A 16,525-nucleotide genomic window follows, 5' to 3' on the forward strand; every position below is an offset into this window, starting at 1 on the left:
ACATTCTTGCGGAACCCGTTCATTAAATAGACCGAACGGTCGCGGGCATGCTCTCCATGCATGCAATTAAGCGTGGCATAGTAGACCACTAGCGAACAATGTACTTGAATAGTGTCAGCTAGATGGGTGCCATGTCAACTGACTACTTAACTGAGAGATCGTCATGTTGATGCCTGTAAGGGACGTTTGCCTCGTTTTCAGGCTGACGGTGATGGATTTCCAGTCAAAATTCCTACTGAAGATGGAACCTCGGTCCAACATCATTAGTCTGAAACAATGAGAGCGAGCGAGGAATGGCACTATAGCTCGCTATCAAAACCCAAATAATTCCACATCTACCCATCGACAAGAAAAGTCATGCTCACTTCCATTGAGATTAAAGTGCGATATTTTTTTTAAAGAAGTAACAGTGACTAGTGTTCCGATCTGCTCCAAAATCATCTTCGCCCTGCAATCTCAAGTGATCGACGAGGGCTTCTGACTTCAGGTGTTTTGTTGCTTCATGAGTATACCCGATATCATGCTCCACGTTTAACAGGGTTCACAATCCTTGAGGTAAAATCTGAATCACACACCCATTCTATTCCCCATATCCTGCTCCCTGAGACTTTAATGTTTCTGCTCAAAGAGGTGATGACAGCATTTCCGGTCAAAGCCTCATGCAGAGTAGCTACAGTTTTGACCAAACTCATTTTTATCACAGGTATCCATGAGCCTCCATAGATCTCTAATACCTGCATTGCACGTCAGGGAGACTACATCGAAAAATGAGGCATGTTTAACTTTTATGTATTTCTTAATTTGCCTAATAAAATAAAATGAAGTTTTCACTTGAATCACCCTCGTATTCAGAAGCGTAAATTACCTGAATCTATCACTGCTATTATTCTATTACTCAACTTCATTTGTTACCCCGATAGACTTTCCCGAAATTTGTTGTAAAATCACAAAGACCTGACATTTGGGGGGGGGGGGGAGTAACGTAAAAAGAACTTACTATACTGGGCCTTTTATAAAAACCACCAAAATCCCACAAAAATCTCGGAAATTTAATCTTTTCTTCCCATTTTTTGTGTGTATATGTGTTAGAACAAAAAATTTCCAGTAGTTCAAACTAGGGCGATCAAAATTATTGGTCATGAAAATACTTCATGTAAGTATAAAGCAAAATTTCAATTATGAGTTATGAATTTTTAACTGACCTAACAATTACTGTATGTTAACCCTAGTAAAACTATCCACCGTACTGTCTTAGCACCTACAGTCCGTCACAAAAAAAGGCACCACTCAGAGCAACCGCAAGGGCTTCATTATATTTGCTATTTAAATAAGCCATTCCGGGACATAATGGTATCTACTTGGTGTTTCCAACAACCTTTAAGTTTGGGGAAGATAAGAACAATATTTTGCGTTACAGTAGTTCAGATGCTCTCCGTTTGATGTCTCTGTACTCAATATGAGTGTGGTTGAGACTTAAAATGCTCGTTTTGTTTGTTTTTCTGTGGTGGTGTAAAGTACAAATTTTAATGAAAATTATGTATTATTGAATATTTGTTTGATTTCCGTTCTAAACGAAGTACTTCACGTACATTATAAAACGTTGAAGAGTCTCATTATTCCCTAGAAACTCGAAATATGAGAAAAGTGTGTGGCACAAGCCTTTGTAAACAAAGACGAATTCTGATACTGCGAAGTGAGGGCTACTCAAATAAACAAATCACCAAAATTCTAGGTATAGATTATACTATCTTTGGTAGAATAATACAGAAGCAAGGAGAACATGGCATGTCTTCTGAATGAGAACGATGTAGCAAAAAATAAAACAGCTGCGAGATTGGATCGAGAGGTTTTTCACTTGACTGTATCAGACAGAGCTTCCAGGGCCATGAAATGCAGTGGCTACTTATTCTAATGCAGGTTATAACATAAGCCGAATGACTTGTCATACGATTTAATGAAAAAGGGTTATATGAGAAAACTCTAAGAAAGAACCAACTTTTAACTGATAAACATGTAAACGCTAGAAGAGAGTTCGTGAGTAGATTAGGGATGGCCAAAAATTTTCGGATCCGGATATCCCGGATCCGGACCTAGATCCGGATCTCGGATCCGAATCTCAGATCCGGATCTCGGATCCGGATCTCGGATCTGGATCCGAAACTCGGATCTCGGATCTGGGTCCGGATCTCGGATCTGTATCCGAAACTCGGATCTCGGATCTGGGTCCGGATCTCGGATCTGGATCAGAATCTCAGATATTGATTCGTATCCAAACCTACATCTGAAATTGTGATGATAAAATTGAATATCTAAAATTCGTCAAAACTTTTTTCGGATTCACTAATATAGTAGGATGCTGTGCTTTTAAATGTTTCCATAACACGTTTGTGCTACTTTTGTTCTTTATGTTATTTTAACCTTGCAATATTTACTTTCTTATATAAACTTTCTTATTTTCTCATATACAAATGAAATATCTTTTAGATAAGACTCTTCTAATCGCAGGAATACTGGACAAAACAAACTCTTTATTAATAGTAGTTTCTGACTCACTAGGGTCCAACCATCAACAAATCTTTCACTTCGAAGGTACAACAAAAAATATAGACTGGTTGGCGTGGAACAACAGTAGATCTTTAAACATACACACGAGAATTTCAGGAGAGCGATATGGTTGCGTAGTATTATTAGTATTAATAAAAGTGTTCGTTGTACGACTTTATTACCTAACTTATGGTTTGCCCTTCTGAGGTCAGGAGTTTGTTGAAGGAGTAAATATAAAAGAGATTTCTGTTATTTCTTCTTCACCCTCCAGGTTTCTTTAATCATACATTGCAGGACGTAACCAAAACATATCCATGCATCGTATCATTGAAGCGTTTTGTGTTTTGTATATTAAAGTGTTCAAAAATATTTAACATATTCGCATTTGTTCATGTGATCTCAGGTTCAATTCTCGGTGGAACATACATGAGAAAATTGAAAGCTGAAACAATATGAAAATAGTATTTAAAAGTCAGGAAATTAATATTAAAACTTTAGCTATCTATTGGGACTGTAAGGCTATAGTTAAATTAACCCACACGTTTCGTGAAGATATATTAAGTCGTTATTGTTTATTTACTATAAGCTACCAGATACATCCTCAGAGGCCACTTTACACTGTAATAATCAACAGATGAAAACATTGGGAAAGGAATGGAAGAAAGGTCTCCAGAGCCTTAGATCAAGGTACTAACCTAGCATTTGCCAGTATAACTGAGGAACAACCCTGGAAAATCCTCAGTCAGGATAACTGGTCTCCGAATTCGAACCCGGTATAATCCAATTGCGAAGCAAGAATCCTAACAAGTAGCCTGAGCTCACTCCGTTTATTATTATTATTTAATTAACGTAATGTTCTAAAATTAGTGCAAATTAAACCCTACTTTCTTTATTGCTGATGATATAGTTAATAAGTCTACATGAGACATCAGTCTCCCATTAAATAGGCCTTGCTCAAGAAAGAATACCAGAACTGGAATTCAGGAAGCGGGGGTGAAGAGATTAATGAGGATGAGGAAACTATGTGCGATGGAAAAACTGAGAAATTATGACTTCATCACAGATATATTCACTTACATACGTCAATTAATATTTCTCTGATACAGGGCACTCTAGTTTCTATAGTGGCAGGAAAATGGCCCGCTTTTGTAAACGAACACATTAAGCACGTGCATATAGACGCAATATCCGTGCAAAGAAACATAGGTAAAACTAGAAAAAAAATAGGGAAAGCGAGGGGAAAGTGATAAAACGCCATTCAGCTTTTTAAAAAAAGCTGAAAATAACTTAGAGCTACGAAAGACGCGAGGCGAATTTTATTGAAATGATTGTTTTTCCTTAGTGATTAGTTGTGCTAACTATGAACATGAGTTAAAAAGAAAACACGTAGCTAGCTCTGAGTTTCGCAAACTGGTTGAAAAGAAAATATTGGATAAAATTTAATAATAAAGAAGGCATTTATGATAATTAAAACAAATTAAATTCTTGGCACGACAGTCCTTTGGTTTCTACCATCGGGCTTACGTTCATTTGAAGTGGGATTTGAATCCAAGACATTTACAGTAAAAGGATCCACAGCCTAATGCCGCAGACCACTCGACTATGGCTGTCGGGTTTTCTCGGCTAATCTGTAGCACATTTACAGTAACTGATTATTTTAAAAGTTGCTCCTAAATACTGACAATCTAAGTTTTATGTATCAAATATTTCCTGGGATAATACCATACACTCTCTGACTCCTATAGACGAAAAGTTATAGTTACCCACATTATCTAATACAGAAATAAGTTATGATTCTCTAATAGCTGCTGATGGTGATAGTCAAGGTCCACCGAAGCATGATCCCAAACCCAAACTGAGATATTGATGTCACTGGAACGCCTGAAAAGTCATTGTGGGTAAGTGAATTGCCCACTTGTCAGGATGAAGGGCGATGGTGATGTGAAATGCAGGGCTGTCAGAGGTACTACTTATAATAATTGGATTTGTAATATTCTATGTTGCCGTAAACCCTCTTCAAGAAGATAACTGTTAATTTTAGCTTTGAAAATGTTACATAAAAACTTTTATTGCTATCATTAGGTTGCATATAAATCTCTTTATTCCGGAATTATCGGATTTATTTTACCGCTTAACTTTCACATCTCTTCTGATTTACGAATATTTAAATCACGATTATCCCCTTAAGGTCAATTAGTGATATTTTAACTTATTTCGAACCAACTATGTATATGGCTAGTCTTGTTATATGGGAATAATTGAGACTAGAAGCAGTCTACAGGCTACGTTCAAAAGAATCTTGTCCGACCTCCTGATAAACCACGTCTTTCAGCAAGGTGAATTGTGGCAATCCGATACTAACATGAGGAAATCTTCCGGTTCAAGTGAAAGCTTCCATAAGAATCAGCACCCTAATCAGTGGTATGTGCCTTGCTAATTTTTCTCCAATGTGAAAGTACCTAACTTTATTGTTAAAAATGAAAAGGTTTTTATTTCAAACAAGTTGTCATTACAGTTTTCATATTTGAACACAACATTCATGAAAAGTCATGTTAAAGAGAGACTTACTCCTGAAAAAGAATATTTATCTGTTTTTAATTTCTCGTGTTCCTCAAACTACATGCGGAATTAGTGCAAGTGTCTTCCGCTCGCATTACCTAGGTACAAACGCAATGGTATTTAGGGGAGAGGCTTCCGGGCTTAAGCCCCCCCCCATCGAAATCTAACTTACTATAGTAAACTATATGAAATATCTTGCAGAATTTTCACATTTTCAGGCAAAGCCTCCCCCCGAAAGTTAGCAAAGCCTCCCCCCGAAACAAAATCGTAAATACGCCATTGTACAAACGGCTACGATCTTGGTACTAGCACATGTTTCGGTTTCCAGATCTCAAATATTTATATTTCAGCCTGATTCTATGTATGAATCCGAAATTTCAAATCTAGATAACAGGCACCAAAATTCATAGTTTATTCTTGGTGCTTATATTGTGATTTACTAAATAATTATTAAATCTAATTTTAGGGTATACATTTGATATTTTGAGCAGACTGAGCAAGATAAATATACGTAAAAAGTAGTCAATACTTGTCTTAACTGTTTATGTTTTCTTAACTGTCAATGAAATAGGTGCATTGAGGAATTTTAAATATTCATCTCGGTCCTGCAACCGAGTGGAACTAGATTCGACATTCGAACTCTCATCCGGATCATTTTTTTTCTTAAGTAAGCCAAACATTTGATCTTTAGAGTAGAATGAAGGAAACAAATAGACTTGTCAATATTCGTCTTAATTTTCTGTTCTCTTCTTCACTGTCAGGACTTCGTGAAGTTACTTTCGGCGGATTTTAGATATTCAAGTTTATCATAATTTGGATGGGATGTGGGTTTGGATAAGAATCAAGATCCGAGATTCGAGATCCGGATCCAGATCCGAAATCCGAGATCCGGACCTAGATCCGAGATCCGGATCCAAAGGATCCGGACCCAATCAGATCCGGATCTTCGGATCCGGCCAGATCCGGATCCGGCCATCCCTAGAGTAGATACGGTGCATGGAGTGATGAACAATTGTGACAAGTAATTTTCTTGGATGAGAAGTTGTTTATAATTGTTGCAATTGACATTGGAATGAAATTTTGGATGAGAAAAGGAGAAAATGTGAAGCCAAAGTACGTTTCCAAAAGAAGGAAATTTGATGAAAGTGTCATGTGTGCAGATGCTTTACTTCAAATGGGGTGGGATGAATTAAAATCTGGAATAAAGAAGTTAATGCGGCATATTACATTAACATTCTGAACCAAAGGTTACTACAACCATCTGTTAACTACAACCAAGACCAAGACGACAATGCGCCGTGTCACAGAGCACGGAGTGTAGCGGACTGGTTTCAAAATATGAATTTCCAAAGATTATGATGGCCACTAAATTCTCCAGATATGAATCCTAAATAGAATCTGTGGCATATTATACAAAAAGGAAATGGGAAGATGTATCAGTCTAGGAGACAAATCACTGACGAACTGGTTCGAATCTGGCACCTCGAACTGGATATTACATTCAGTGAAACACTTGTGAACATCATATCCCATTGGTGCAGCATTAGAAGCTGCCCATTTCGGTGTTCCAAAAGACTGAAGTATCATAAAGATTGTGGTGTAAATCATTTTCTTTTTCATTTACTTTCAATAATTTACCTACCGTTTAGCGATAAACTTTGCACAAAGAGTATGATAATAAAAAATATGCATTAAATTTAATTTCTGGATTATAAGGCCCTTGAAGTATAAAACTCAGTGTTTTCATGTAATGTTCATATATGTATTACAGTAGCACAATACAAGCATTAGAGAACTATTAAAAGATCAGTTGAACAGCGTGTGACCAACGAGGTGTATAAAATAGGGCTGGAATTAACAATATAACAGTTTTTTTTTCAAAGTGGTGCTATATTTTTGTGACAGACTGTATTTTGAATTCATGTACTTTTTTCATCCTTTATTTTACGACGAACAACAAAAAACAGAAAAGATCAAATTAACTGGAAATAAGAAATCCATTCACACGATGATGATATACTTTTCAAAGATCAATAAAACACCTAATTTTGCATATATTGTCCTGATCATTCTGTCTGTATCACTGAAGATTTTTAACGATGATATAAGGAAAACAATGACATTTAGGCAGACTACGTACTTTTCTGCTTTAGTATGTCACTGTTCACATTGGTTTGAATCAATTTACTTTATCTTCCGCGTATTAAAAAGTCTGTATATTCAATTCAGTCTCTCAGGTAAAAATATTTTTACTTCAAAGTTACAAAACAAAATGATTTTCAAAAACGATCTTTCTAGTTCGTTCACAGCCTCTAACGCCCATTTGTCACGATTTCACATTACATCATCACTCGGTACACGAAGCAAGCTCCATGAAGTACTGGCATAGATGTGTTTTTTAGACATCAACTTACCTCGTGATCTGTCGAATTGGCAATAAGGTTACGAAGTTGTTCTTGCAGCGTACGAACTCTTCGTTCAGCACCAATAAGTTCTTGTTGAGCCTTTGGATTGTTGTTTTTGGCTAACTCACTCCGAAGAGCATCAACATATCGTTGTTCTTTCTCTAACATAAGTCGAAATGTATTAAGGCGTTGTGTTTCTAATTGAACAAGTTTCTCATGCTGTAAGTACAAAAATAATTTGCTCTAATAAATTTACTATAGTAAAGATATTAAAATTTTATCAATGCATTACAAGTATTAAAGCACGAAATAGTGTTTACATACTTATAGTTGGGCTATTTAATATACGATGTTTCTTTTCATACCTTTTCATAATTGTATGTATGGTATAAATATCGAAGGAGCTGAAAGAACTAGTTTCCAAGTCGGCAACCAAGTTCCAGGCATATTACTCACTATTAATGCTAAAATGATAACCCACATAATTATCAAATCCATTTGATTAAATTTACTCCCAGCATTGATGATCAAATTATACAGAATGGAAAACTCTCATCTATAACAAAAAGAAATCAAATCTACCACTAACTTTTATTTATTTACTTTCTTATGAATCTTAAATGTCTGAATTTATTTTCCTTTTCCTGTTAAAAGAACAAACTGCACACTGGACAACATTCTAAGTATAAATATTACGTCAAAATATATAATAAAAAAATCAGTAGTATTTCCTGAGTATCTAATCAATACTTCAATTGTAACAACAAAAAATGAAAAATGAATACTCCATTCATAATTAAAAAAAGAAAAAATACCAACTATTCATAATAGTACAATAAGACTAACAAATGAAGCTATTGTTTTTTTTATTGCCATATAACACATTTCTAAAATAAGGTACAATTTTTGATCACTAACCTCTACTTTTTTCCTGCTTACATTATTGTTGAAAAATTGCTGCTTCTTTTATGATACGTGAAAACGGAAATTATGAATAATGTAAGGTAACAATTATGATTTTTTTTTGAAGTCTAGATGTACAGTATATATATATTCGCTAAAGTGTTTAACATCAAAAATTATTTAAACGCTAAAAGAGCTCTTTTATTACTATTAAAACCTCGACTCTTTCAAGGGCCAGAGTCAGAGTAACTTAACAGAAGTTCGATGTACAACTGTGATGTATTAATTACAGGGTTTGTCTGGGAAGTAGGATGATTGATTTTTTCCTCGCCAAAACGTGAAGGAGGGTGGAGATTTTACTGCGCCGGTTAAGTGGTGGTGGGTCTTAGCTACCAGTGCACCACTCGCCAGTAGTCTCCAAGCCATCACGGAGTGTAGATCGAGTTTAACGTAAACCCCTTTCAAGGTCCTTTATCATCTCTACAATAAATCGTTTGTTAGAGCAGCGTTACGCGGTGAAGTTTTGCGTCAAACTGGGTAAAACTGCAAGTGAGACCCATGACAGGATCAAAACTGCTTATGGAAGTGATGCCCTGCAAAGGAGTGGTTCACAGAGAGTTTGTACCGCCTGGTCAAATTGTGAATGCTGCATTCTACGTGGAAGTATTTGAAAGACTCAAAACACAAGTTGCCCGCGTCCGTCCAGCAATCGCTGGATCATGGAAACTTCATCACGACAATGCGCCGAGTCACGTCGCCTTTGCTGTCATGGACTTCCTGACCAAACATGACATCACACAGCTTACAGCCCAGATGTCGCTCCAAAGGGTCAGCAAAGGATGGAACCACGGCTCGGTCCAGGCCATTCAAGAGGCCGTAACGAGGGAGCTGAAGACAGCATTCCAGTTTCTGCATTCCAGAGAGCCTTCAGTGATTGGCAGAGTTGCTGGAAACGCTGTGTTGATGCAGAAGGAGCATATTTTGAAAACTATCAAGTCAATGTGTCAAAATTGTGATTTTTTAAAATCAGTCCTACAACTTCCCGGACAAACCCTGTGCTCTTAAAATCTTAACTTATTTATACTTCTTTTACTTCTGCCATTAATGTTATGCTCATACAACTCCCTACTGGAATTAAGTAGCGTACTTGCTCACTGAATGAAGTCATAGACCGCATCAGCAATAATAGTTTAAACAGCACTAAATATGACGTATGAATTGTTACACTGCGGTACTAAAGGTCTTTCAATGTACACTCATGTCCAAAATTATTGTCGCATGTCTATAAATATGTTGTTATAGGAATATAATTTGACAACGAATTCGTTCAGTATTTCTTATAATGTTAGTATGTGTAAAGACATGTATGTGGCAAATTTCATGTCAAAAGAGCAGTAAATAAGAACAATACAACGAAAATAGAACTTTCTTGTCCATTTAGCAACATTTTGTTTTACTTTTTCTAATTTTCGTATTTATAATTCTTCTCCTCTGAAATTTAACACAAATGTACATTTTCCGATTATACACATAGTATCAGTATTAAAAGTACCCTTCAAAATCATTATCAAATTATATTCTTACAAGAAGACAGTTATAGATATGCGACTCTAATTTTGGACAAGAGTGTACCAAACACACTTTACGAGACAACGTTCTATATAACTTGCCTGGAAAAAATAAACTAATTCATTCGAAAATCTGTATAAAAATATACAGAAAAATTATAAGCCAAGTCTCATCAACTGAAAGCTGTCCTACAGCACAAAACGCCATTTCTCTGAAAGCAAATGCTTGTGATATAGCTATAAACTCGTAAGGGAAACACACAAGACTTGGCGAGTTTTTCTATATATCAGACTCAGTTGTGGACCAACAAATCAACCTAGGGATTTGGTCTCCTTCGCAGCACATTCACTACACGGAAATATTCTGACAGTTTTAGGTATGCATCAGATACTCTCACGTATTTAAGAAGGATGTCGCGAAGGAGTGAACAGACGTCGCTACCGAAAAGATTCACTTGCTTTGATTGTCTAGAACCTTGCTTTCGAGTACTGTGCTGTATTCTCAGAGCATTACTGTCGTCTGTACTGTGCTTATTTCATTGCTACCGAAGGGACATTACCCCCCCCCCCAATACTCAACCTCAAGGAGAGCGTAGCCCACTTGCCTCTGTCCGGAAAGTCCTCCATACCATATATATATGTATGTATAAGGGGTGGCCAACATGTCGACCCGTAAATTGTGAGACGTAGCCCGCAGAAGTCTGTGCCATACTGTATGTATCGATCACGCTTATTGCTTTATGGTTCCCTCTCGCAGGCTAGGGACCAGGTATGCAAACCACTAGTGATTTCTGAAATCAAAAGTATCCCTTAAACAAAAAGAGTGGCCACCCTTACCCACCTACCATGAGTAACGCATGCTTTTGCTTTTGAGTTACAACGTACTATATCTCTATTGAGGTGAAAAATTGTTGGATTTTGACCCTACACGATACCATTCAGACGGTCATTGGAAAATCAGAAGTAGTTTCCATCAGAAGTAATAAAACTCTCTAACGCTCATGTCAACTATGGATCTCACGGTAACAAACCTGAGCGTAACATGGGCAATAGAAGCCGTCAAATGCGTGTATCACTTTGTCGAGGATTCGGAATCACCATCCCCATATGTGGTTCTCCAGCGAATGGAATATAATGGTGCAATGTCTGGGAAATCTATTAATGTTCTCCAGAAGTCGAATAATAGTGTCACGAGTGACCTTAGCGCCATGTGGCTTCGCATTATTCTGAAGCAGAATAACTCATCTGAGATTCACAAGCATTGAATTCACAGATTTTAATTTTTCATAGACACGCTCCACCTGTCGTGAGCGGTGGCGTCCACAGAATTTAAAAGGGGTTCAAGCACACGGTTTCATATAATTTAGAACAAGTGTGATTTTTGTATACGTATCTTAATATAATAAACGTTTGTTTTTCCATTCCTTGTTCACGGGAGGGTGATTAAAATCTGAAACCCATCCTTTGCGAAGGCCACTGACTGCAAGTACACAGCTTCATTTATCATCTGGGCAAATAGCACAAGCTCTCGAAGCATAATACCCCAAGCAGTCAAACACAAATTAACTTTTTGCTGATGTAGTAGTTCATGTGGCATCAACCAATGATGTGCCATAAGATACCGAAAAACTCAGATATGAAGAGTTCACTTCTCACTGTACATCAACACTCTCCAGAACGTTACGAGCATTTTCAAAACAAAGAAATACAGGCATCTGCCTATGCCATAGTAAATTCATATGAGATTACTGTCTTTTATACCATTTACCAAGCTGCTACTGTTTGCGAATTGTTTCAGAAGTGCAATTCAATGTTTCTTCCAAGGCTTCACGTTTCTTGTCATTTCCAGCCTTAACAGCCGCATAAAATGCTTGTCTATGGCTTGTAGATGTCCCATACGTAGTGCATCCTGAAGGAATTCGTCGTCGTTCTTCTCAACTACAGTTGTATTGTTCGCTCATTTATCACATTTCTACCAAATGCCGGATAATCCCTGTCTCATCAGGAATTGTTCTCAGTTAAAATACGTTGTGTAAAACATTGGTCTATATAAAACTGCGTAAAGTTTCAATGTTTCACTTGCTCTCATTGACATTTCCGTTTAGTACTGGTGACCATAAAAGCAATAACAGGGTACCTTCTTCCTTTCTTTCTTTTACCTTTGAAACTATAGGTGTGCTTGTGCCTGTGCAGTGCCACTACAAGTAAATCTGACAAAACATTCTGACTATCTAATATATGCTAAAGTAATTTAAGATATACTGTTTGTGGAAAGTACAACACAATAAAAGGGAATTAAATTTACACCACAGATATGTTATATGACTATCCAAAAATTATTACAATAACACCTTTGAAATGGATGGATCAGTATGGCACGAAGCCTCAAGGGGTCCTACAACCAGATCCTCTATCCATCGTGGAATAAAATCAAACAGGTGTTCGATGTGTTTCTAAGGAATAGACTTACGTTTGTATGCAAATCTACACCATCGACACTTGTTCCCGGGACGACTGCGACAAAAAAACTCCCAATATATCTACATGATCGAGTGGTGTCACCAGGAGACCATGTAGGCCAGAGAAGCATCAATGCCTGTCGGAGGAGGCTTGAACATTCACGGCTGCTTATTACTCTGCTGAAATATAACGTTAGTTGTCTGAAAAAAGGGATTGACTTCGGCCACTTCCCTGATACAGTGGTCACTTTGAGGTTGCCTAATAAGTGAGTAGTCAATGGTCTCCACACACTATCACACCTGCCGTTTGTTCGCATTGTTGCTCAATAATGATCGCTGTGATATTAAACTTACCACGATAATGCCCAACGCGTATGCGGCCTTCACTGCAGGATAGATTGAAGCGAGACTCTCCAAAAACACGACTCTCTACCACTTAACACCAGCAACTGTGATCACTTGCCGATTGTAACATGAGGCGCTTGTGGTTCGTAGTTCTGTATCAATGAAAGACAATGCAAAGACATTAATTTCCCGAATCCAGCATTCAGCAGACGCCATCTAACCATCCGAGCAAAAGTCTACATCCATTAATTGTGCTCCACTGTCGAGCTAACGCTGTAGACAACGTTGTATGTCCACATTACCATCAGGACAAGATGCCTGTCATTCTGTGGTCTAGTTACTTTCGCGGACCATTGACCGATTGTCGCTGATTAAGATGTCTCTTCTGTCCACTGCTTTCACGTAAGCATCATTTTAGTGGTGTCCTTTTACACGCTCCAATTTCGTGGTACTATAAGCCGCTTTCTTGTAGGTTGACTAAGCGGTCCCGTTTGAACGTAGTCGTCTGTTTAATATTACGCTCTTTGACAGCAACGAGGGATAGTGACGCTTCCCTACTCCTTTCCTATTTGCTTGTTATCGCTCCACTACCTGAGTGCTGTGTAAACTACTCTCTCTCACAGTACTACTACGTGCATTGAATAGAGGAGGGAAGTTGCTAGGCCCATCTATGCGCCATCCGCCATCATTCATACGTCTTATCCTGTTGTACAAATCCTGTGAATTTGAACGCATTCCCGTCATTCCGTCTTGGTACCTGGAATTTTCACAAACACCAGTGTATAATAAAAGTCATAGACGTTAATTTAAGGCTTTGTCCGCCTCCTTTAATGCGGTGGTACGTGGTACTATCTTACACCTCAGACTCGTGGGAAATCCGATATTCAAATATATATTAGAAATATAAATTAAACACACAACTATGATACAACTTCTTTATATAGACATCGAATAAGAACTTCCCTACCAAATCAAAGACTAAATTATTACTGAGTGATACGAAAGCAGAACGCTTTTTGATTCACTATTTATTCTAACTTCGGATCTCTCTTTACCAAACAAACTCACACAAGGCCCATAAAGGAACACAATTACTTCGGTGGTATACGTCGTACACCCTCTGCCTCATCTTAATCCTTAGAGTATACTTTTCTGCTTTAAGGTGTATGGTTTAGTTTTGTTTGCATTTATTTATTTACTTATTTATTTATTTAATCGAGTGATTGCTCCAGCAATAAAGTGACTATTCATTTTGTTTTTTTCTTCGATTCTTAGCCACTGCTCAAGTAATTCCATCATGCAACAGAATATCTTGTTTTTCCCCTCACTACTCTCAGATCAAAAAGAGGTTCAATAGTTAATATATGATTTGAGTCCTTTTAGTATCGAGGCTACATGAGACGTGGACCTACAGCTGAACGTGAAATCCGATCCACATGTTCAGGCACAGAATCGAACTCGGGTGTCCCGGGCCGAATACGCATACGCTAACCATATAGCCATGGAAGAGGATTAGGAGAGAAAGAAGGAAGGAAAGAAAAATGGAAAGGTCAGGCTACGTTAGCTGTCTCTGTTCAAGTTTGTGTTATCTTAATCCTTGAATATAATTACGAAACTTTTGTTTAATTGTAATATTCATTATTCCCACCCTACTCCCCACTACCATTTTCTTAATTCCTTCTAGTACGTTGATCACGATGATTCCTTCTCCGTATCTACGTATAACCATTTGTTATTAATAGTGATTTATCTAAAGAGTATTCAGGAAAAAAGGATCTTTTTTTAGACTATAAAAAGTATCTCAGCATTTATATTTTAATGGAATTATTAATGCATGCGTTTTGCATTGTTCATTTTATAAAATACATTTTCTACTGTAATATATGTCTTATATGTCAATCACAAATATTCACAAAACACTGTATACCGGTACTCTGTGAAAATTTTTGCATTACAACGCTCCAAATACTTACATCTACTGGTTGTGGTCCCGTAATACGTTCTGTGCTTCTGGATGTTGCAGAATGGTGATGAATTGGGCGGCTATGAGCTGTGGGTGAAGACACAGGAGGTGATGGACGAATCCCACTTGTAATTCTTTGTTGGACGGTTAATACAACCTGAGGGGCGGCTGAAAAAAAAAAACAATTTAGAAAAATAAAAATTACTATATACTAAGACTGAAATGAGCTACTTTCCAAGTAACCTATTATTGTAAAAACTAATAAATTTCAACGTAATACTTTGAGTGAATCACATGAATTATATGCCAAATCAAGTTAATGTGTTAAGTGTGTAAATACATGCCACGAAATATTCTCTATTTATTTATTTATTTAAATGTGCTCATCATATCTTATATTGTACTTCATATAAGTTGCTAAAAGTCTGTGATTTAACTGTTTCCGAAATATTTTGAATAAATGTATTGAAAGTATACACATATTTAAGTGCTTGTACACTTCTGGTCATGGAAACCTAGACGGTGGGAAAAAACTAAGTTCGAAAAAATACCGTAGATCCTTACGTCCCTCAGATCTGAGCTTACAGGGAAATCTACTCTCCCTTCATTCTGCTACAGAATAACATGACCATTTGGAGCAGAGATATTATTTGGATGTTGCCGTCAAGTAAATATGTGATTGCCACATACGAAGAGGTAAAAAATATAACAAAAAAAAAAAACACACACACACATTTTGAGATCAAAATCTGGCTTATTGAATGATACAGAATTCATGCTCCTACGAAGTATAGATCACCAAGGTAATAATATACACAGATGGGCAAATTTTAGAGTGAAGTCGTCTTAGTATAGTGGTTAGCATTACTTAGCTGCGTGCAGAACTTCATTTTAGCATAGGTTCGAATCCTGTTTACGATTTTTTATCGAAGAAGAATGTTCGGTCTACTGCAAAACATATGGAAGAAAATTATAAATTTGTCACAGCTAAATAATATAGTACATTACATCATATATATTAAAACAAGTCATAAAGCCTTCTTTTGTCTCTAATGTATATTCTTGAGTGGATAGTAACATAGAAAATGTTCATCTAGTTTTTCAGTATTTCGCGCAAAGCGAATCATTACGGAATAAAATAAAGTCAGGAAATTATATTCATAGTTTCAACTGCAATCAATGGGAATAATCTGGTTGGCCTGTAAAAAATGTAGATTTATCATATCGAAATATGTAATTAATTTATCGTATCCAAATATGTGAATTACAGAATATCATAGTGAATTAAAGAAAACAATAATCAAAGAATCAGATATGAGGAAGTAATGGAAACTCTAATATGGATTATGTTTACTACTTTGCGACATAGTCAAGTGGTCAGCGTATCGAGTTGCCACGCGGCAGAAGAGGATTGGAATCTTATCCTCTCTACTTCTTTTTATGTTTGGTTCTGCCATTCGATTCAAACACTGTTGGAGAACAGATGAAAATATCATACGCATGCGAGATATTGTCAACTATAAACATCAAACAAATAGTGTCAAATTAAAGTAATACCGAGAAAGAGAGAGAGAAAATATGAACAAAAACTAAGAAAATATGAAAATCGAAAACCCAAAATACGAAAATATGTGAAATTTTAATTATACATTTCCCAGTAGATAAGCTCTACTTCCTTGGCAAAGAGTTAACTAAGCTAGCAACATATCGATGTCCCCATGCAACTTCTTCCTACATCAAGAACTAACTCCCGTAAATCGTCAACTTTCCTTGGTAGAT

General features: G+C 36.8%; 1 protein-coding gene across 13 annotated transcripts in view; it reads right to left on the reverse strand.

Annotated features, from left to right (window-relative positions):
• The window catches only part of RhoGEF2 (Rho guanine nucleotide exchange factor 2), a 656,727-nt gene that overhangs the window by 559,273 nt on the left and 80,929 nt on the right, over positions 1-16,525 (reverse strand). For all 13 annotated transcript variants that reach the window (XM_081725662.1, XM_081725656.1, XM_081725658.1 and 10 more), the window contains 2 exons: positions 14,757-14,914; positions 7,518-7,727 (listed from right to left, as the gene is read on the reverse strand). In XM_081725662.1, the coding sequence (XP_081581788.1) occupies positions 7,518-7,727; positions 14,757-14,914 (368 nt within the window). The remainder of the gene's footprint in view (positions 1-7,517; positions 7,728-14,756; positions 14,915-16,525) is intronic.

This window comes from Thermobia domestica, chromosome 9 (assembly GCF_964235325.1).
Source record: "Thermobia domestica chromosome 9, izTheDome1.hap1.1, whole genome shotgun sequence".
Classification (NCBI taxonomy): domain Eukaryota; kingdom Metazoa; phylum Arthropoda; class Insecta; order Zygentoma; family Lepismatidae; genus Thermobia; species Thermobia domestica.